General features: G+C 41.2%; 1 protein-coding gene across 2 annotated transcripts in view; it reads right to left on the bottom strand.

Annotated features, from left to right (window-relative positions):
* SHISA9 (shisa family member 9) overlaps window positions 1-23,532 on the bottom strand; it is a 248,845-nt gene that overhangs the window by 5,553 nt on the left and 219,760 nt on the right. The window contains exon 4 of one of the 2 annotated variants that reach the window (XM_048867059.2): window positions 13,982-14,026. The exons of the other annotated variant lie outside the window; for it this stretch is intronic. Coding sequence (XP_048723016.2) covers window positions 13,982-14,026 — 45 coding nt within the window. The remainder of the gene's footprint in view (window positions 1-13,981; window positions 14,027-23,532) is intronic. 2 annotated transcript variants of the gene reach the window in all.

The following is a 23,532-nucleotide window of genomic DNA, read 5'->3' as shown; positions in this document are numbered from 1 at the left end:
GAATAGTACCTTAACTTTATTAGTACTTCCACTTAAGTCAGTAGTAGGACTTGTGAAGGAACGGGTTTCTAAACTGGAGCAATGGTTATCAGAAATCTGGCCCTGAATAAATATGTTCTGTGAACAGTTTTCTGAGCTCCAGTTTTAGGTGTAATTCTAGTGGAGTGTTCCAAGGTTAATACTACCCACTTCCAGATTTTCCCTTGGCTAAGTAAGCAATGCCCCAAAGAGCCAACCTTAATTCCTTGATTTCTTTTTCTTCATACTCTCTTTGTTGGCCATATCTTTCATGCTGGAGCACTGCCTACATTCAGACTTCTGTCAGATACAAGATGTATTACTCAGATCTCTAGATATATTAAGATAAATGTTCTCACACAACAGTAAATTTTGTTACCATTGTAGCCTTAATAGTTCAATTGTTTTTTATAAAACAGGCTCCCATTGTGAAAACTAGAGATGGGGAGAGCAAAGCCTAGAAAGTGCTGTGAATATGAGGTGTCTGGTGGTTTTATTTTGCTCTATACAAGTTATATGTATTCTGTGTAAAATGTGCAGCTATTTTATTGGTTGAGCTCGAAGGCCAAATAAATAAATAAATAGATTCAGCAAATACAGTTCCATTTTATTAAGTATTTCAGCTAACTAAATCAAGTGAGACTTTCTAGAGTTTTACAGAACTAATGGCTGGAAATCTGAGAACCAAGGTAACAACAGTAAAGTTCAATTTGCAAAAGTTAGCCGGTGAGAAGTAAATGGGTGAAATTGGCAGCACTGGGGAATGACTGCATTTGATTTGCTTTAGGCTGCTGTGATAGCATGGGAAAGTTGGCATTTGAACCTGTACTAATCAAATCACTCATGGCTGTCCGCTGAGAGATTCCCACATGTGCCTAACACTTTGATTTTGCAAAGAAGCCTTAGGAAGCTGCCAAGCACTCTTGCTTCTTTCTTGGTTTTCTTTCATCAGTGCATGTGTCATAAATATAAAGGGAAGGGTAAACCCCTTTGAAATCCCTCCTGGCCAGGGGAAAGCTCCTCTCACCTGTAAAGGGTTAAGAAGCTAAAGGTAACCTCGCTGGCACCTGACCAAAATGACCAATGAGGAGACAAGATACTTTCAAAAGCTGGGAGGAGGGAGACAAACAAAGGGTTTGGGTCTGTCTGTATGCTGCTCTGGCCAGAGACAGAACAGGAATGGAGTCTTAGAACTTTTAGTAAGTAATCTAGCTAGGTATGTGTTAGATTATGATTCCTTTAAATGGCTGAGAAAAGCATTGTGCTGAATAGAATAACTATTTCTGTCTGTGCATCTTTTTTGTAACTTAAGGTTTTGCCTAGAGGGGTTCTCTATGTTTTTGAATCTAATTACCCTGTAAGATATCTACCATCCTGATTTTACAGGGGGTATTTCTTTATTTCTATTTACTGCTATTTTTATTAAAAGTCTTCTTGTAAAACACTGAATGCTTTTTCATTGTTCTCAGATCCAAGGGTTTGGGTCTGTGGTCACCTATGCAAATTGGTGAGGCTTTTTATCCAACATTTCCCAGGAAAGGGGGGGTGCAAGTGTTGGGAGGATTGTTCATTGTTCTTAAGATCCAAGGGTCTGGGTCTGTAGTCACCTAGGCAAATTGGTGAGGCTTTTTACTAAACCTTGTCCAGGAAGTGGGGTGCAAGGTTTTGGGAAGTATTTTGGGGGGAAAGACGCGTCCAAACAGCTCTTCTCCAGTAACCAGTATTAGTTTGGTGGTGGTAGCGGCCATTCCAAGGATAACGGGTGTAATATTTTGTACCTTGGGGAAGTTTTTGACCTAAGCTGGTAAAGACAAGCTTAGGAGGTTTTTCATGCAGGTCCCCACATCTGTACCCTAGAGTTCAGAGTGGGGGAGGAACCTTGACAGCATGCATCTGAAGATAGCTTCTGCTATTCAGTATGAAAAATTCAAAGGCACCTGAAAATTACTGTTGGTTCAGCTTTTGACAAAATTTAGAGTTGTCACGGATGTTCTTTATGCTGTGAGATCTGCAAAGCTGTAGGACTCTCCCAGTTTATGCTACAGTACCATTTAATTCCTATCCTATTTTGAAAGCTTAAATTCTTTCTCTCATTTCTCAGTTCATTCTGTCATTTATCCCATTTTGAAAGCTTTCTAGAATGTCTTTGAAGGAAGAGATGTGATTGTACTTTCGTTCTTCCCTGCTATGTTAAATACTATGAAATTTCTGTCTATATTAAATCTTCTAGTTCATCCTCTCACTAGCAATATGATCAGTGTTGATAGCATCTCTTGATAGTGAAGAAATGCTGAAATGAGGGTGTCTACATATATGGGAAAAATGTGTATTATGTCCTCTTCCTCCCACTCACACTTGAATACCTCAAAAAGAGCTGAATAACTTTTGCTCAAACTTTTCCAAAGACTATTCACCTTCAGGCTGAAACCAAACACTCAAAATTTCACCCCCAAAGAATTTATTTGAGAAATTTATGAGCAATTAGAAAGAAGAAATTAGAATTAGAGTAGTGTTGGTTGCAAATTGTGTAACAGAACAATTTACCATCAGAAAATGCTGATTCAGCATAATCAAAACACTTTTTCAGGAATGGCTCAATGTCGAAATTTTCACATTTTGTTTAGACTTCTGTTGTAATAAAATGTAAAAGTAAAAATAATGAAGTTGAGATGAAACATTTTGATATTATTGAAATGAGATGTTTCAATAAAGTTGAATGAAATATTTTTAGAATATTTCATTTTGAGAAATATTCCCCGATTTCAACTTTCTGCCCCAATCCAGAAACCAAATTTTGAAATTATAGAATTTCCTGTGGGATGGAAACCAGCTCTAATTACAGAGAAAACTGGAATTCTCTTTACCTGTCAGATGTAGGTATTATTGAACCCATCTTACAGGTAGGAAAATGGAGGCATGGAGTGATTACATAACATGCCCAAGGTAAAAGAGAATCTTGAAACAAGTTAGGGAAACATATTTTCTTCTTACCTCTGTGGCTAATACTAAAATATTGTGTTTCTATAATATTTGTAGAGCAACATAATTTCTTAAAAGCTAATTTAACATCTATAAATTCGCAGATCTTTTTAATTGTAGCATTTCCACCCTAATACATAAAATGTCTGTGTTTATAAATTTCAAAAGATATTGTGTTCAAATCATATTGGGTTTGCGTTTTTTATTAAAAATCCTTCATATTTATTTCCACTGTGTGTCGAGTGGATCGCATTTTCATTACTTATCATCTGATAAACCTTTGTCACTATGAACAAACATACTACATGTCAGCTTCATTTTGAAAAAGCAAAAATACCAAATCTGATTTTTTTAAATTATACCTAAGGGTTCTTTTTTGTATGGAAACTTATTATCAAGGTTCCTATGCAGTCTCACACATACAGTAGGAGTGTATTTTGTGGAGTGTGAACTTTGTAGCCAATTTTAACAAAAGGGGTTGTCAATATAAATGATTCCAGTGTATGAATATGCCTGTTGGTGATGGATTTTAGCCCTGTCATGAAGCATTAATTTTTGTTGGTGTTGTGTGGTCACTAAAATCTCCCTTATATTTTTGTTTCAGAGTAGCAGCCGTGTTAGTCTGTATCCGCAAAAAGAAAAGGAGTATTTGTGGCACCTTAGAGACTAACAAATTTATTTGAGCATAAGCTTTCATGAGCTGCAGCTCACTTCATCGGATGCATGCAGTTGAAAATACAGTGGGGAGATTTTATATATACAGAGAACATGAAACAATGGGTGTTATCATACACACCGTAATGAGAGTGATCAGGTAAGGTGAGCTATTACCAGCAGGAGGCGGGGGGAACTTTTTGTAGTGATAATCAAGGTGGACCATTTCCAGCAGTTCAGAAGAACGTGTGAGGAACAGTGGAGGGAGATGGGGAAATAAACAGGGGGAAATAGTTTTACTTTGTGTAATGACACATCCACTCCCAGGCTTTATTCAAGCCTAAGTTAATTGTGTCCAGTTTGCAAATTAATTCCAATTCAGCAGTCTCTCATTGGAGTCTGTTCTTGAAGTATTTTTGTTGAAGAATTGCCACTTTTAGGTCTGTAATCGAGTGACCAAAGAGATTGAAGTGTTCTCCGACTGGTTTTTGAATGTTATAATTCTTGATGTCTGATTTGTGTCCATTTATTCTTTTACGTAGAGACTGTCCAGTTTGACCAATGTACATGGCAGAGGGGCATTGCCGGCACATGATGGCATATATCACATTGGTAGATGCGCAGGTGAACGAGCCTCTGATAGTGTGGCTGATGTGATTAGGCCCTATGATGGTGTCCCCTGAATAGATATGTGGACACAGTTGGCAATGGGCTTTGTTGCAAGGATAGGTTCCTGGGTTAGTGTTTTTGTTGTGTGGCTGCTGGTGAGTGTTTGCTTCAGGTTGGGGGGCTATCTGTAAGCAAGGACTGGCCTGTCTCCCAAGATCTGTGAGAGTGATGGGTTGTCCTTCAGGATAGGTTGTAGATCCTTGATGATGCACCAGAGAGGTTTTAGTTGGGGGCTGAAGGTGTTGCCTAGTGGCATTCTGTTATTTTCTTTGTTGGGCCTGTCCTGTAGTAGGTAACTTCTGGGTACTCTTCTGGCTCTGGCTCTGCCTAATCACATCAGACTGGGAGTGGATGTGTCATTACACAAAGTAAAACTATTTCCCCCAGAGGTAGAGGCCAAAAGAGGGCCAGAGCCAGAGGTAGTAGGACCAATGGAAGAGACAGAGGCCGTAGAAGGGCCAGAGGCAGACACAGCAACGAAACAGCGAAACCAGAGTCAGATGCCGAAGGGAGCCAGAGGTGGAGGCAAAAGCAGTAAGACAATGAAGCCAGAGGCAGAGGCCAAAGGAGGGCCAGAGCCAAAGGCAGCTGCGGAAAACCAGCAAGATTTTAATTATTTATTGGGTAGAGGCTGAAGAGAGCCAGAGGGAGAGGTAGCCCAAGTGGAGTACACCCTGACTAATGCGGGCATGAGAAAAGACCACTGCCCCAAGCCTGTCTGAAGGGGGAGGCACGTGGCAGGATGAACTAAGTCCAGAGGCCCCTGCTGGAGGCCTCTTAGCCCTGCATCATCCTGCCCCTGAAAAGAGCAGCAAGAAGTCCTCCAGCCAGACTAGAGTGGCTGATGGAGCAGCCAATCCAGAAAGGCCCTATATTAGACAAGCAGCAGAGCAGAGAAGTTCAGTTGCTGCCTGGAGCTCGAAGAGTGAAGACTGGGTGACTGGCTGGCTGAAAGTGCAGCAGTACTGCAGACAGCTAACTGTGGAAAGTTCACCGCAGACAGGACTGAAGCCTAGGGAAGGCTTCTGAAGACAAGGTGCCTGGCTGGCTGGAGAGAGTAGCAGCAGGACCATGAAAAGATCAGTGTGGGCAGGCTGAGTCCAGGACTTGGCCTGACCAGGCGAGGGTACCAAGATGAGCCCTGTTGGTCTTGTTGAAGAGTGAGCTCAGGGAACCCTACTGAAACATCACCAGTTGCAGGTTCCGAGATGGGCCCCGGCTGGGTGGTTGAAGAAGGCAGTGCCTCTGGGAAGAAGCCTAAGAGCTTTGGTCCCATACCAGGTTCATGATAAGAACTTGCGACTGTATACCGTGGAAGGGGGGGACAGTGTAGACGGTTCGGTCGGAGGGCTGAGTCACTGAAGACCCACCAAGAGACCCATCAGCCAGGGGGTGCTCATGAGAGGTGGGTGCCACCTCATTGAAAGAACTAAAAACAAAAGCATGCTCACACCCAACCAACCAAAGGGGGGCCGCCTGCGAGAGGTGGATGCTGCCCCATGAAAAAGACTGTGATTGCAGGCATATCGGCCAGAGAAAAGGGGGCACACCTGAGAGGCGGGTGCTGACCCCATTACAGTATGCATGATAGCCAGACACAATTGTAATCCCCACACTAGAGAAGTACAGGGGCTACTCCTTTCCATACACCAAGGAGGTACTCAAGGAGGACAAGGAGAGAGAGGTCCTTGACCCCGTCTCTTAACATATGCACTGGCCTTCAGAACCTGCTGGGTGGAGATAGGAGGGTATGCTGCACTCCCTGAAGTACTGCAGCAGTGGTCATGCTGTACCTGGAGTCGTGTGGTTCCTACGTAGCACAGTCAAGCCCTAAGTTGGGTAAGAATGTGAGGCCTATAGGAATAATCCTCCTGTTATATTAAATGGTTAACTCCTTCTGGTTTACTTAAGATGCAGTTATGGTGTAAACTTGTCCTTCTTCTCATTTCAAATCCATGCATGGATTTATGGTGCCTAGGAGTTCATGGACCCTCTGCTATGAGGTGTAAAGGGGACCAAAACAGAGTAAAAATTAATCTCCTAAACCTTTGGAAGGGGGACTGCTCTTCCTATTTTCCAGAGCCTGTCAAAACCCCATCTGGATACCTCTTTGCAGTTGGGGCTTCATAGGTCAGAGATATCACTGGGAAGTCACTCTGTGAAGCACGGTCCCCTGGGTACTTCTGCTAATTTATCTGCTGTGTACTCGCTGTGGAACAATAGGATGTTGATGTGCTGCTAAGGGTGGGAGAGCCAGTGAACTTGCAGCTAATCTTAGATCTGTAGGTTGGAACTTCCTTTACCTTCACATACTTAGATTCTTCAAATTTTGGAGGTTGTACCTCTTTCTTTATCTGCACCCCCAATCCCTTCCCTCTAAAGCTCCCATGGATTATTATCCTTCTGTTCATTTTAGCATGGGAGGGTTTGACACTTGGTGGAGTGGGGTTGGAGGGGTAGCCATTTAAATGGTTCACACTTTTCTACTGTGACTCTGTACATTAGACATCACAGCTTAATATGACTGAACTGTTCTTTTTCCAATTTGATTGTTGTACATCTAAATCAGCTTAAAAACTACCTAAATATAGTAGATGCATGAATGCACCTTGGGATAAATGTATTATGGATACAGAGCCATCCCTGCGTCCCTCAAAATCCCATTTTCAGCTGTTAATGCTGTGTATAACTGTGACATGTCAGCAGTGTGTTTGATTGCACAGTGAAAGACATTGACGTTCAAAGCTAGTCTTGTAAATCCCATTTTCCATCTGTTTAAAGTAGGCTTCTTTAAAAAACAACAAAGAAACCTGCCTCAATAAACACAGACCAAAAAAGGAGGATAAATAGTGTAAAAAATCTGTTGGCAACTCTTAAAGAGGCCAATATTCTTGCATGTTATAGCTCTCCACCTCAAAATGTGCACATCAACAGGGCAGAAGCCTGAAACCGAGAGACACTGAATATTTCCAAATATATTATAACTGCAACCCAACCATGCTACCCCTAACATTCCAACACCTGATGCTAATCTGTTGCAGAAACACATTCACTATTCAGAGTTTTCTAGCCCTCCCCTTTCTTAAGGAGAGTGGGGGGAAGGGAGAAGGATGAGAGGTGATTTCATATCAAGCGAAAAAATAAAGCATGTACACAGTATATGGATGCTTGTGCAGTCATCTTTGAAAACTGCCTGTTGAGTATACCTGGGAGGGTTCTTTATTTTAACCTATCACTGTAAAGGTCTTGTTTACTTTTGTGCACACAATAGGGTTCCAGGAGATCTGGGATTTTGCTCCAGATTCTGCCACTGACTTGCTACATGATCTTGGGAAATCACTTAACCTTTTCATGCCTGCATTTCCCCAGCTCTAAAATGGGCTTCTTCAAAGGTGTTACTAGGATTAATTGCTATTTTTAGAGTTCATTGAGCTCTCAGATGAAAGGCCCTATACATTCATTTGTACTGAGTATATTTCGTATTCAAGTCAGTAAAATAGGATTTAAAGATATCACTGTCATATTAGCAGAGAGAGAGAGAAAAGAATTGGAATCTCAGAATCGCATAATGACTATGTACAATAAGAGCTTTAATTCTGAGAGTCACCCCTTTGCTTTTTCTGTTTCCAATATTAATGGTTATTTAGATGAATTTTGACAGTTCAACATTTTGGTAAGATTTTTACCCTTAAATTTAGGGTAATCTATGGTACTTCTATGGCCCCCACCACTGTAGTATTTGAATGTCTCATTGTCTGTAATGTATTTATCCTCACAACGCCCCTGTGTGGTAGGAAATGAGAGAGGCTATATGACTTGCCCAAGGTCACACAAGAAGTCTGTGGCAGAGCAGAGAATTGAATCTCTGTCTCCTGGGTCCTCAGGTAGTGCCCTAACCACTTCACCATTCTTCCTCTCTTAGTGTACCCATAAACATAATGATAGCTTTTGGGCTTTGATTTCAGCTATTGTGTAGTTACTCACAGCTATCAAACTTAAGATGGGAAACCTTGCATACCTCTCCAAGTAAAGAAGTTGGAAAGTCCCCATAAAATGGCTTAAGGGAAGATTTAATAGTGAGGAGCCAAAGGAGGTATTCAAATCCTGCCTTGGCTTATATGTTACTGTGAGTTACTATAACACAGTCAACTTGATCTAGTGTTAAATATTGTGACTGCCTCTGTTTACTTGTCTGAGCTGAAGCTAAAACAATGTGTTTAGAAGCTGCCAAACTACTTGAGTTCTGTTCTTTTTAGGGGCTTTTACCTGAGTTCATGTGAAAACTAATGCAGAATTAATTCTGCAAAGGATCAACCCTATAGTAACTTAAAGTTTCCTATGCTGGGGGAAAAGAAACATGTGGACCAAATTACAATTTGGTTCAGCTTCACTGAGTTCAGTGGGATGAACTTTAAAAATAACTTCAAGAAACAGGGCTCAATTCTTTTTTACGTCCAGGCAGATAGAACGAATACCCAGAGAACAGCGCTTGGGCATGCAGGGGTTCCCCATACAGCATGCAGCCAGTATAACAGCTCTGGCTGGCCCACCTTTGTAATTGTCTGGCATAGGGGGATCTGGAAACCAGAATGCAGTCTCATGTCTGGAAGTAGACAAGCTCCTTTCAAACAATGGTTGTAGAAGAAAAGGAGGATAGGATATGTCTTTACGTGCACAGTGTTGCCCAAGGGAGGAAGTATGGCTGTGGCAGCTCACTGCTCACCAGCTGTTCTCATCTGTGGAATGGCTTCTTGCTGGCTTTGTTGCAGCTGAGCACAAGTTAGAGCAGTCGTGAGCTAGACTGAGAATACAGAAAGTGACAAGTGGCTTAAAGTCACCTTTGCCTCCTTCCATTTCCATTATTGTACTGAGCACATCTTGGCAAGAACCAAGAATTCAGCGCATGAACTACAAAAGATTGATTTCCCCCTCCTCCTCCTGCCCCCCCCCCCCGCATTTTCTACTCTGCCTTTTCTCTCCCACCAGTTTATTTGTAACAGTCTGCAAAGAAAGATAGCATATTGTGGCCACAGATTATTTTCTGTGATCCTTATTAGTGATAGGGATGTTGGGTAAGCAACTAATATATAATGCTCAGAATTGGATGTAAATGAGTCTCACAGGGCTGGTAATCCTACTTATGTAGCTCTGTTATTCCTCTTCTAACATACTGTACCACTTTATCAGTTTACTCATTTCTCATACTGATCTGGAGAGAGACCAAGCATAAAAAGACACATCAAATCATTCTTCTCCTCCACAGATGCTGTTTGAAAGGAGCTTGTCCACCTCCAGACACAAGGCTGCATTCTGTTTTCCAATAAAATAAAATGTTACTTTCATGTGATGAGAAATTATTAAACATAAATATGTAGGCCCAAGTCTTCTCCTGTTCTATTGATTACTTTTTTGACAGCTTTTGAAATGCTCAAGAGGCCAGAGAATGTTTGGTTTTGAAATACAGTAGGAATATTTGAGAATATGAATGTAATTAGACTTGGTAACTAGAGCCTGCAGTCTCCGCAATGTTCTCTGCACCCACTGCAGACAGTGAAGTCTGCTGCTTGGCTGGTAATTCTGAGACAGAATTTGATTAACTCCTCAGGCACCAGACATAATGCACGAGATTTTCCATTGCACCTTGCTGGGTAGGTAGCAAATCACTGGAGGTTGAGACTATCCACATGTCCAGAAGCAGAAGTGCCCCTCTTCTGAACATGTTCCAAGAACTATAAACACCAAAGGGGCTAATTATTTCTGGTATTTTTTTTCTTATTCTTTTCCAAACACTTTATAAGATCAGGCAGGTTTCTCTCTGTGGACATGTAAAACAACTTCTTTTCAAAAGGTATTTTTATACTAGGCCACATAGGTTTACATAATTTTAAATTACAGTGTTAAAAATTTTATTTTACAAAGTAATGCAGTGGTGTCATCCTTATTTACCAATCCAAGCATACTGGCTACAGACATTGTATACTATTTTGAGATTAATAAATGACAAATATATATATCAGTTGCAACCAATGTTAGGAAACCAGTGCATTGAATACAGATTTATCATAATCAAGAGACTCTGGTTTCCTGGAAGCAAATAATGCTGCACTGTGTTGAACTAAAAAGTAGCTTTTGCCAGAGGTTTGAAATCTGTTGATGAACAGCAATGCATCAAGCCTCACACCACACTTTATAAAGGGCAAAATTTAAGAACAGCAAGGTTGTTACTCGCTCAATGTCAAATAGTGAGTGAAAATCTGAGAACAAAATAAAAAGATTTCCACTTCCCTGCTCTAAGCACGTGACAATGCGTTAGGTTTTCCAAGGTACATAAGGGAATTAGGCACCCAGTTCCCTTAGGCTCCTTTGAAAATTCCAGCCAATGGATACTGTAATTTGAAATCTGTTTCATAATGATCTCTCTCTCTCCTTTCACAGTGAATATTAACACTTATCCTTGCATGGCATCTACAACTGGGAAGTAAATTACCTGCCAAATCATGGGATGAGTTTCACTAAAAAAAGTCAATGCCAATTACAAAATATTTATTTCATAAATTAATAGAGTTTGAACATATTTTTCTCAGTTTTCTGATAACCTTCCCCGCATATTAGGGTATAGGCAAAAAAATTACCATTTGAAATACAAATTAACAATCCAATCCTGCTGTCCTGCCTGAAAAAAACTCCCACTGACTTCAATGGGGACTAAATGGACTGCAGAGTAAGTTTACTACAGTTAACATAAGAGAGATTTCCAGGTTTCTATTAAAAAGTGCTTGTTCCTTCCCTTCAGTGACCTAGATCTGATTATATTTTCATTAGATAGCTTCTTAGTGCATCTCTAGCATATAAATAAAGAAAAAACTTTATTGCACCAAAAGTTTGTAGCAATCCTTTTATGCATGAACAAATCTTTTAAATGTTAAGTTCTGTGGCTCAAATAATAAGTGTTCCAGAACATGTTTCAATGACTAAAAATGTATTTTTGTTCTTCTTTTACGACCTACCATTACATATATGCATCTTCTGCTCTGGCACCGCAAACCTATTCCCAGCCCATTGCAGCGGGGAGGCCTTGGAAAGAGGAGGGTTGGAGAGCGAGCTCACCTCACAGTGATGGCTCCTGTCCCACCAGGCTGGGCCTGGCTCTTTACTGTGGGCATTGCAACCTGGTACACAGGGTCACAGTGTCACTTAGTGTGGCCTGGAGAGGGAGCTGGGCCCAGCCCCATCAGACAGGAGCTGCTACTGCAGGGTGAGTGTGGGTTGAGCTTGCTCTCCATCCCACCACACCCCACTTCCAAGGCTTCCCCTCCACCCTAGGCCAAGAGAAGAATGTTTGTTTAGGGACCAGAGATGGGTTAATCTGTTCCAGAATGTGGGAACCCATCTAGTACCTTCCCTCAACCCACTAGTGGGTTGGGACCCACCATTTAGGAAACACTGGCCTAGTCGGTTACAAATGTTACCGATTGTCCTGCTGTGGGGACCTGCACAAGGACACAGAAGCCTCAGTTCAGTTTATGTAATTCAGACACAATATGCTGAAATAGGGTTGATTTTGCTCTGTTCCATAAGTGGAGACACTCCAGATTTACCCCATTGCTTCCGAGAGAAGAATTTGACCCTCAGGCACTTAGTCTGAATGGTATTGATTAAAATGAGAGCTAAACTCACAGCAATACTATTATAGTTGTTTTTGCAAGTATAGTTTTCCTTTGATCTTTTTATTAACAGCTACAATTTCAAAGAATCTTTTAGTCACCACTGCTCTGAACTGAAGTCAGATGGCTTCTTAAATCTTAACTGTTACAAAATTAGTTCCAATAGTTGTTACTTTAAAAAATGAGAGCCATGTTGAGCAATAGCAAAGAAAATGTAAATTTAAAGCCTTAGCTGGACCTCACACATTCTTTCTGTCTGTCAGTTTTGCGCTAGAGCTATATGAAACTTTCATGATGAAACTCTCTACCTGGGCAGAGTTCTCCAGCATTTCTGAATCTTTCAGCAAAGCAGGGATGTGTTTTTAAGCAAAACCTAGGGTGAGTTTCCACTGAATCTTTGGTTGATTTACAATTTGGGAGTAAACCATATTGAATTCTGTGGTTACTGATTTTATGTGACCTTTTCACCCCAAGTCAGGCAACATGTGGAGGCTTCATCTGAATTTTCATTTTGTTTTGGGGGTTGTTCCAACCCCCAAAGCAAAACAAAACTTTCCAACCCCTGGGAACTGAACCCTTCAATAGCGTTAACATAGACAGAGAGAGAGAATAGGGCAGAAACTGAAAAGGAGCCACTTTGGCTGAATGGGTTTCAGAGTGGTAGCTATGTTAGTCTGTATCAGCTCGTTGTTTGGCTGAACAGTTAGTTTCCTTGGCTGAAGCTCCATTTAATCTCAAGAGAGGAGCTTGTCGTTAGAGCTGGGGGGAGCAGGGAAATTTTTGTTGAAGCTGTCAAAACTGTCATTTTGTCAAAATTACTGTGTTCATCAAAACGAAATGTGTCACTTTCAACTAAATGTTGTTTCTCGGAGGGAAAAAAATGAAACAAAGCATCTTGATAATGTCCAAATGTCCCATTTCAGCATTTTCAGAATGAAACATTTTGATTTTTCATAGTGAAAATACTTTTTGAAACCAAATTTTTATGTAAACATATTTTTAAAACATGAAAAAATCAAAATCAGAACAAAATGTTTTGATTTTTTTTAATCAAAACAAATGTTTTGACCTGAAATTATTTATTTTAAATTTCATCTCATGGGAAATTTTGAAATATTTTGTTTTCATTCCATTTCGGAATGGAAAACATATATTGTGGAATTTCCTGTGAAATGGTTCCCAACTAGCTGCTCTTATCATGTAAGAGAGTCTCCCCCTTCATAAGAAGTCAACTCCTCTTCTGACTGCCCACTGAGGGTAGTAATCATAACCATTAGGTCATTCTTCTACACTCACCACTCATGCAATAGGAAAGCCCAAGATATAGGATTATATTTTTGAAATAGGCAACTGCATTCCAAACCAGTCTGTCTTCCCTGATGTGGTGCAATAACTCCTTGTGGTTTGCAGGAGGAAACACACTTTCTTCATAATAGTGGCTTACCTGGCTTTCTGGGGCACATAAACTTTCTCCTCCATAAAGGCAAGAAATCTTATCATGATGATGTGATGTGACTCTCCGGCTTACGCTACAGATATTGTAGTGGGGGTTTTAGCTGTTGTAGTCATATAGCTAATATTTCAGAAAAATTCAATTTTTAGGCAAAAAAAAAAAGCGTGAAAATTCATTGGGTGCCTTGCAAATCATGTTACTGCACTCGCCCCCCACCCCCAGCCTTTTGTTATTGCAGTATAGGAGTAAATCTCTGTGACTTCTTACCTGTGAGATTTCTTTCTTATACTCATTTGCTCCAGTTAGAACAGCCTTTGCAATACCAAAATGGCAGACTGTTAACAGCTGCTATTTATATAATATTTACCATAAAGGGTTCATTTCCATCATTTGCCTAATTGCTCTATCTGGCAATTGGGGGGGGGGGGGGACCACACAGCTGATGTCAATGTGCATCATTGTACAAAGGTGAAGACTGCTAATGTTTATCTGCATTTGGGTTTTGATTTTGGTTAGAACAAAAGAGCAAAAGATCCTACAGTACCTTTTGACTTAAGTGTCATCACAGGAAAATCACCATCATACCCTCCTAAAAAATAATCAAGACATGCTAGTATGTTTGTTCTATTTCATATCACAAACATCATAAGCACAGTACACTGAATCCAAATAGTTTAAAAATAGACACTATTATACTCTGCTTAGGACCTGATTCTCATACGCCTGCTCATATTCAATAGTATGCACAAATAGCCCCTTTGAACTCAATGGAGCTACCTTGACAAGTAAGGTGAGTATGAGAATTGGAATCTGTCCCTTAATGAGTTTGCCTCCCTAAGCCAGAACTTTCCATTTCACTTCACAGTACACACCTGATTTTAAATGCTAATGAGATATTAGAATCCCTCTCATACACTTTCATTATCCTTCTCTGTCTTAACTCCAGCACTGTACAAGATTTAAATTAGCGCCCTTCTTTAAAAGGTTGTTTTAATTTTCACTTTTGAGGACTTAAAAAGAAAGCATAACTTTAGATCGAAGTTTGGCACAAAATATCATACGGTTATCATGACTTTTACACAGAGTGTCAAAATGAAATAAAGCATATAAAAACAGTGTACTGAGAGCCCCTACTCATGAGAAACTATTCGTCTATTGGGCAAAGTTCTCTTCTGTATCTTTCCCCATTCATCCAAAGTCGACTATTTCAAAATACTTCAGCACTTATGTAGCAGTTTTCATCTTAAGATCTCAAAACACTTTATAAACAGACTCTGATAAACCTCACGAAAGCCTTGTGAGGTCAGTTTTCCACCCATTTCAAAATGGATGGACTGAGAGACTGAGATTTTCAAAAGTCTCCATAATTTGAGACCCTACCTACCTGTGGCCCAATTTTCAGAGGTGCTGCGCACTCACAATGGGTCCCTGAAGTCGGTGGGAGTTGTGGTTGCTCAGCAGCTGTGGAAATCAATTCCTAGATGTGTCATGGGGGAACCCAAAATGAGTGGATTCTTTTTGAAATGTTGGTGTAAATCACTTGATCGGACGCTGTGAAATCCTGCAGGGCTGGCAATTGGAGTGGGAGGGGGGAAGCCATGATTTTATTTGTAAATGGGGCATATACAAAAGGCACTGAATTCTGTTCAGCTGTAACCACTTTTGTTCTGTAGCATAGACCAGGCCTAGACATCATCCCACACATTTCCTGTTACATCACTTACCGTAAAGTCCTGTGTGTAATTCATAAAGATTTCATTAAAATAGGCTTTTCTAGAGGTACCCTGGATTTAGATTTACTGGCTTCTTAGCCATCACTGATCTGCTAAATGGATAGAAATAAACCTGTTTTGATTGTTAGCCTGTTGCCACCAAATCATGCAACCACGAGCAATAGAGGGGAAAAACCCTTCTAATCAGGTAATGTGTTTCATTAGGCCAATTGGATCAATGCTGATGCTCTTACAGGTCTACACATTGTACACTATGGAAGACAGGTATGTGGGAAATTAGTTTTGTCTTATTCTGAACACTCAAATTACATGGGTTTGAAAATTCAACTAGTTTTCCAAGAACCAGCCTAGCTTTTTGATGTCTTTAACATAAAACATAGTGCAAGCTTTCCTTTTGCTAGAAAAATGTTAATTGATTAAAACTGAAATCCTTTTTGGGCAGGCGGGACATAGATTTGAATCAGTGGAATTAAAGAGATTCGCAAATTTTAAACTAGTCATGTAAGACTGAAAAATAGGTTGAGAATTTGACAGAATCTCAAAACTTCATCAGGTTCACCCTCACCAATGAAAGTAAACACTGGCTCAAATTCATTCCTGAAGACAAAAAACATGCAGTGTTTGGCTTAGTAAATCTTAAATCTATTTATCAAAAATAACTAGACATCCAATAGTCCAGGTATTCTCTCTCTCAAGGTGAAATCTGAATAATAGTTTCTAAATCTTTTCTATACTTTAGTGACTATTTAAAAATGATAGTCATCCTTACTGCCTGCAAAATTCTTTAAAGCTGGATACACTACTTGACAAGTAAAGGTGAGATGACACAAATGAAAGTGTCTGTGTGTCTCCTACTTCAGTGTTAAAGCTGCCTCTACTAGACCTAGCGCTGTTCGCAGTCTCTCCTCCTCTCTCTCCACAGTCTAGGTGTCACTTCTACTGAGACCAGTCTTATCCCTAAAGAGCTACCTTTTCACAGCTCTATTCAGTTGCTGAGGGAAGGATGTGTCTGTAACATGAACATTGCCTTTTGTGATGATTGATTACTAATCCCCGTATTCCCCAGGCCCAGAAAGAGAAAATCACCAGGTAGCAAAAGAGTCGACAGTAAAATGTAATTTCTTAAAGGCTGCAGTAAGACACCAGCCAAACTACTGATATTGTATGGTATCTGGGATACCAAGGCATTTCACAACCAGAGTGCTCCCAGCTAAATTACACCCATCTCTGAGGTGGAAAGTGACAATTAGTGCATTGCATGATAGGAAAGGGGGAAATTGTGATTAAGGACATCAGGATAGGGGTTTTTTCCCTCTGACAACAGCAAAGGGATATACAGGAACCAATCAGGCTGCCACTGAAGTCAATAGAAAGTCTGTGTGATTTCACTGGGAGCAGGAATGGGCCCCGAAAATCTGCACAAAATGGACAGCAATTTTCAAGTTCTCAGCAGAAACACCCACACACAGAGTAGTCAGATATGACACAATTTGTCTATATGAGAAGAGAGAAGGGCTCCTTGGACAGCACTGAGCTTCAAAACTGTGGTCCCAAGGTATTTCTGATTTCATGCTTAGCCCACTAATGCCAAGATGCTTAGAACTACATCTCCTGTATCTTGGGGGAAAAGCAGGGATTATCTAACATAATACTCCCTTAGTAAATGAACACCCCAAAGCTCCAGCCACAGTCGATTTTATATATATTAGAAAAATCAGACTTTTATGTCACACTTGGTTCTGATAGATCCATGGCCCCAATGTTGAATCAGGCAAATTGCCTCGTCTTTGCCTAGCATTATAGATGACACTGAACATACCTCTAAATATATGAAATTATTAACTGAATCACCCTCTGGATATGACAAATGATGCCTTAATCTGTACTTTCACGTCTGTTTCCTAGGCATTAAACCCAGTGAGCTATTCCTGTGTCTAAGATTCTTTTAATCCATTTTGTGCCACCATTAACGGAAACGGTTGCTGATATTTCTTTGCTGTTGGAAATGAAAAAATACCAGTGTGGTATTTATTTTGCAATCCCTCTTTGAGCCTTTGCAAAAAAACGTTTACTTATCAGTCTAACAGTGTGGTAGGCAGCAGTTGATAGCATAGTATAATTGCATTATGCCTAATAATTTTAATTCTGACTTTTCTAAAGGATCATCCCCCATGAAGCCATAAACACATCTTCTGTGTTGTGTTCAAGGATGGGATAGTGCTTCAATAGTATTGTTTTTCTACCTATTTCTCCCCAACTCACCCCTTGCTTTGTGTAGATGCCCCTTAACTGGAGCTCCATGGAATCATAGTAGAGTTGCCACTGTCAGCCATGCAGAAATCCCTGCCCTCTAAAACAGTCTGCGTGGGAGGTAATATAATTCAGGATCATATTACAGTACTTTCCTTTAGGTCTCGTGTGTGGCTTCACTGAGCATCTGCAGGGGTCCCAGCTAAGAGTGGTAGCTTCTTCAAAGGCTGTGCTGCTTGGAGAAGATGAATCAGTGGAGCAACAATCATTCCTGCAAGATAGCCCCTGTCTCCGCACAGAGTGGGAATCCCTTCTTTGCAAATCCCCAGGATCTGCAGAGTTAGGAGGGGGCGTGGCTCCACCCTACCAAATCCTTCTCACTAGAGGGTATAGAATCATAGAATATAGGGTTGGAAGTGTCCTCAGGAGGTCATCTAGTCCAACTCCCTGCTCAAAGCAGGACCAACCCCCAACTAAAACGTCCCAGCCAGGGCTTTGTCAAGTCTGACCTTAAAAACCTCAAAGGAAGGAGATTCTACCACCTCCCTAGGTAGCCCATTCCAGTGCTTCACCACCCTCCTAGTGAAAAAGTTTTTCCTAATATCCAACCCAAACCTCCCCCTCTGCAACTTGAGACCATTACTCCCCGTTCTGTCATCTGCTACCACTGAGAACAGTCTAGATCCATCCTCTTTGGAACCCCCTTTCAGGTAGTTGAAAGCAGCTATCAAATCCCCCCCTCATTCTTCTCTTCTGCAGACTAATAATCCCAGTTCCCTTAGCCTCGCCTCATAAATCATGTGCTCCAGCCCCCTTATCATTTTTGTTGCCCTCCACTGGACTCCTTCCAATTTTTCCACATCCTTCTTGTAGTGTGGGGCCCAAAACTGGGTACGGTACTCCAGATGAGGCCTCACCAATACCGAATAGAGGGGAATGATCATGTCCCTCAATCTGCTGGCAATACTCCTACTTATACAGCCCAAAATGCCATTAGCCTTCTTGACAACAAGGGCACACTGTTGACGCATATCCAGCTTCTTACCCACTGTAACCCCTAGGTCCTTTTCTGCAGAACTGTTGCCTAGCCACTCAGTCCCTAGCCTGTAATGGTGCATGGGATTCTTCCGTCCTAAGTGCAGGACTCTGCACTTGTCCTTGTTGAACCTCATCAGATTTCTTTTGGCCCAACCCTCTAATTTGTCTAGGGCCCTCTGTATCCTATCCCTACCCTCCAAAGTATCTACCACTCCTCCCAGTTTAATGTCATCTGCAAACTTGGTCATTCTGCTGCATGCAGATAGTCTTGTTTGTTTATGCAAGTAGTTCCACTGAGGATAGGTGCTTTGGCCACTTGCCACTCCTTGAAGATCATGGAAAGAAATGAACTGCTTGTGTAAATCAGGAGTGCAGAATTGGGCCTTAAAAATGCTAACTGTTTGCCTATATATTAATGCATGAAGATAACTAATACCTTGTATGAATCTCTGACTGAGGGAAAGTTAGCTTTCAGCTACAGTATGGCATTCAACTCTTATAGCTCAGGAGGAGGAGTTCAGGTTGGACTAATCATACCTTCTGAATGTCCAAAGGCTCAAAAAGGGATTCTAAAGTCTTATGAGGAAGTGACTCTGTGTTTAGTAAATCCTAGCTCTCAGACTGAGTGAACATGTTCAGGTACACTACCCCCATCTTGTAATTATGCAAAGTGTGGGCCACTAATGGTGGTTGGGAATCTTGATGGCTCCCATCAGCCAGGACAATTGACTGTGGATGGCTCTGTTTGCAGGCAAGCCTTCCTGTGAGTCAGGCTGGGAGGATTGAAAGCTTGGAGTCTTACAGGAAATGTGAACATGTCACCTGGTACTGGAATCCATCTTAAGCCTGGTGCTTTTCCATTTTGGGGGGGGACCTAGAGAGACAAAGGATTCCCACCTTGTGCCAAAGCCATATAAAGAGGTGGAACAGAACAAAAGAGGCAGCCATCATGAGGAATCCCCTAGCTACCACCTGAGCTGGAACAAGGGCTGTACCAGGGGAAAGTATTGTGCCCAGACTAGGAAGGTGTCCAGCTCCAGTCTGTGAAAGAAATTTATTGAAACATCTCTGAGGGTGAGATTTTATCTGTATTCAGTTTTTATTACTAGACTTAGATTGGCGTGTTTTTTTTTATTTTGCTTGGTAATTCACTTTGTTCTGTCTGTTACTACTTGGAACCACTTAAATCCTACCTTCTGTATTTAATAAAATCACTTTTTACTTATTAATTAACCCAGAGTATATATTAATACCTGGGGGGTTGGGGCAGCAGGCAAACAGCTGTGCATGTCTCTCTATCAGCGTTATAGAGGGCAAACAATTTATGAGTTTACCCTGTATAAGCTTTATACAGGGTAAAATAGATTTATTTGGGGTTTGGACCCATTGGGAGTTGGGCAGGAAAGCAGGAGCAGAAGTAGTCTTGGCACATCAGGTGGCAGCTCCCAGGGGGTTTCTGTGATCTGACCCATCACAACCATTTAAGCATGGAGTACAAACAAGGTTGATGAATTGGAAATAAGAATAATTTGTGTAGAAAACCACTTTCTGCACTTTTCCACATAAATAATGAAATGTTGTAAAAGTACCAAAGGAAACCAGGATCTTGCCATTGCAGGTGATCAGAAAGTTAAGATGGCTGAACGTTGAGTGCTCCCTACCACCCAGCATTCAATGCAATTTTTTGAAGGAGGTAGCTTTGCGGAAAAGCTTGTAGAACATTTAGTATATTGTATTTGTACATTACCTAGCATAATGAGGTCCTGGTCCACAACTAGGGCTCCTAGACTCTCATGTAATACAAATAATAGTGTGTGTTTAATCTTTGGGAATGATTCTAAAATTCTAACTAGTTAAAAACAAGTCAAATGACATGGACTCGGGTGAGAACTATTGCTCTCAAATCCATGGGAGCAGGCAACAGGGGAACGTATATCATCAGATGTCATCCCTGATATCCATCATGGGCGGTGGCAGGCATCTAGTGCTGTTGGGGTGGGGGGAAAAAATTCTGGCTGGATAGAGATGGAGCATGGAAAGGGGTTAGCAGATGGGAATAAACACGAGTTTATTAGTGATTCATGAACTTGGATCTGCTCCCACTATTGCTGGGAAGTGCAAATTGTAGTCTTTGGTTCCAGAAAGGCCCAATAAGATTCCAGTGGGGAAAGCGGGTGTTGTTTCTGGGGAAGTGGGGAGAGAGAGAATAAAATTCTGCTTGGGGAAGGGGAAAACAGCTATTCGGCTCAATTTGCCATTATCCTGCACCTTTAGTAGTCCTTTACATAAATGCAAAGTGGGTGTAAAAAGTTATCACATCAGAATAGTACTGTTTTACACAGACATAAATAAATATACAAGTTGGTTGGCAATCTCAGTTCCTGGCCTACACTCAGTAGGAATCCCTGCACTGGAGGCTGCATCAAAAAGCTACCCCACAAAACAGCTAACAGCAGAAAATGAAGAAAAAATCCCCTCTTCCATGGAACTTGTAGGAGGAATTTAGACAGGAGTAGGGTGACCATCTTTTCCCAAATGGAAAACGAGACATCCCATGAGCCAGCCCAAGGCCCCCTTCTCCCTCCCTCATGCAGGGCTGGCCGAACCCTCCCTGCCTCCTGCCCGCCCGTCTGGGACCAGCCCGAGGTTTTCCTCCCACCTGGGGCCGGCCTGAGCCCCCTGCCGCCTGAGCCCCCTGCCACCTGTGGCCCCCCCTCCCCATACACAGGGTTGGCCGAGCCCTCTCTGCCTCCTGTCCACGTGGGGCTGGCCCTAGGTCCCCCTTCCCTTGACAAGTAGTGTTGGACCGAGCCCCCCTGCAACCCACTTCCCCCTGAGCGCAAGGCCAGTCCAAGCCCTCCCTGCATGTGGGGCCAGTCGGCCCAAGCTGCTCTCCAGCCATCCCTCCAGCGTGGTGCTGGTGTTGCCACTCACTCCCCCTACGCACACGTTCTGCCGCACCCCGCTAGGGCTCCCACTGCACATTTTTGACAAAATTGTGCATTTGTCCAGTTTTCTCTTGCCAACTGCTGATGATCAGTTAGCAAGAGCAAACTGGATGAAAGCTCAGTTTTGCCAAAAAAGTTGGGATGGCCGGGACAGGGCCTAAAAAGGGACTGTCCTGGCCAAAACGGGATGTATGGTCACCTTAGATAGGAGAGAGACGTTTGAATCTGCTGTTTGAATTTCCTCATGTAAAATCCTTTCCAATTTAAATAAAATATATAATGTAAATGATGGCCATTTCAACTCTGTTCCCTCCCCCTCTTTGTGCTGAATCAGCTGGTTTTAATTAATAACGATGGCACTGTTCTCGTTTAGCAGTTCTTGTGCTCGGGAATCCTGAGTTTGTCTGAAGTGCTAAACTTTATGCAGGTGCAGCACTGTGTCTCCTGAATTACTATGGGCCACTAGGTTTTTAAGAATAGAGCTCTTACAGTATCTTACATAAAGTTCTCTGCTGACTGAGTAGTTGTCTGTATCTGGTAATGCATCACTTTTTCAATTGCCTAAACGTCTTATCAATTGGACTTTAAGACCACGTTATGATTGGTGATATTTACATACTGTAATACCGGTTGCTAATAGTTGACAGTAATGTTTCTCTGCAAGAAAAGGGAATTAAGCATAGTCAACTGATTCCTAACATAAAGATCATGTAGCGTGAGCTGCACTTAAATGGCTATGGTTTGTTTCCATATACCACAGAGAGATGAAAACTACACTCATTATTACATTTCTGCTGTAGGCAATTGGATCAATGCTTAAATCACTTGTCATCAAATGCAAAGGAAAAACTAAAGTGATGGAACTAAAGTGATTAGAATCTGAGTGAACTTTATGATTTAAGTGTAGGTGTATACAGCCAGATGAAAGGGCAAAATTGGTGTAAATGTAGAACAGCATCAAAGTCTTTGTTGTTTGCCAGTGGCATCTCTGCTCAAGAGACGACTCTGGGTAACAACTGAAACTGGCAGGTTTTGTATCACTCTAGTAAAAAGCCACCTGAATGTAAAACTTGATTAATATGGTCTCAGACTAGTGGATCTTGTGAGTGTTCGTGGAAAAATCATTTGCCACCAAGCTCAGATTTCAACTTGCAATGAATAATTGTTCTGGTGTGATGACTTCCTTTGAATATCTGAGTTTTCTCAGCTGTCCAACTATTTGTCTGATCCAAATAGCCACCTCTGAAAACAGAAGGTATGATACTGTTCTAAATTAGGAGGAAATGGTGTTAACTTCCATATATACGAACTGGGAAAAGGTTGGTGGGAAGCTAAGAATGGACAGAATCCCTAATTTTTGCTTTCTTATTGACTAGAAGGGGACAGAAGTGATAAGGTAACAAACATTTCATATCCCTAAGTGTTGTGCTAGGGGATGATACATCTATCAAAATGTATTAGAAAAATAACTTCCATAAAGGAAGGGTACATTGCATCCCCCATCTGTCCACTGCTGTCCCCACCCATACAAACTGCTTTTTCAAGAGTTTTAAAAACTATACATATATATTTAATTAATGAGCCATACTCCGACAGCAATAAGCCACAAGTGTGTATGTATAGGTGGTTAAAGGCATGAGGCCTCACAAAACACTTAGATTATACCCAATAGTCTGCTAACTGCTACAAATAAAGGCCATTCTGACTGAAGGTACATAGTTGTGCTTTCTGTATGGTGCCTAAATTGTATTCTCTAAATTTGCACATTCATCTATTCTTGCTTATCCCTTATCTGAGTGCACAGACGGGGTAACTACTTACTTAAGAATCTGTTCAGTACACAATTAATTGATTTGTATGTGGAAATGCAGTATTTGTGAACACAGCAAAGGTGCTATAAACTGAAAATAGTGTCTATGTACAAAATCCTTAGTTGTAATTTTCTTATGCCTAATTGTAAAGTAACCTTGGTATTAATTTATGGAGTACTTTCTAACTGAAATAGTATTAGAATGGCTCAAAATCTACAATTAAGTGGTCAGAACAGTAAGGATTTCTTTTTAACTTAGAGGCTGATTGTTAGCTAATACCAGAATATGCAGCATATTTAATTAAATGAGGAGCCA

This window comes from Caretta caretta, chromosome 10 (assembly GCF_965140235.1).
Source record: "Caretta caretta isolate rCarCar2 chromosome 10, rCarCar1.hap1, whole genome shotgun sequence".
Lineage (NCBI taxonomy): Eukaryota > Metazoa > Chordata > Testudines > Cheloniidae > Caretta > Caretta caretta.
Note: the sequence above shows the minus strand (reverse complement) of the source record. Positions and strands in the feature narration are given on the sequence as shown.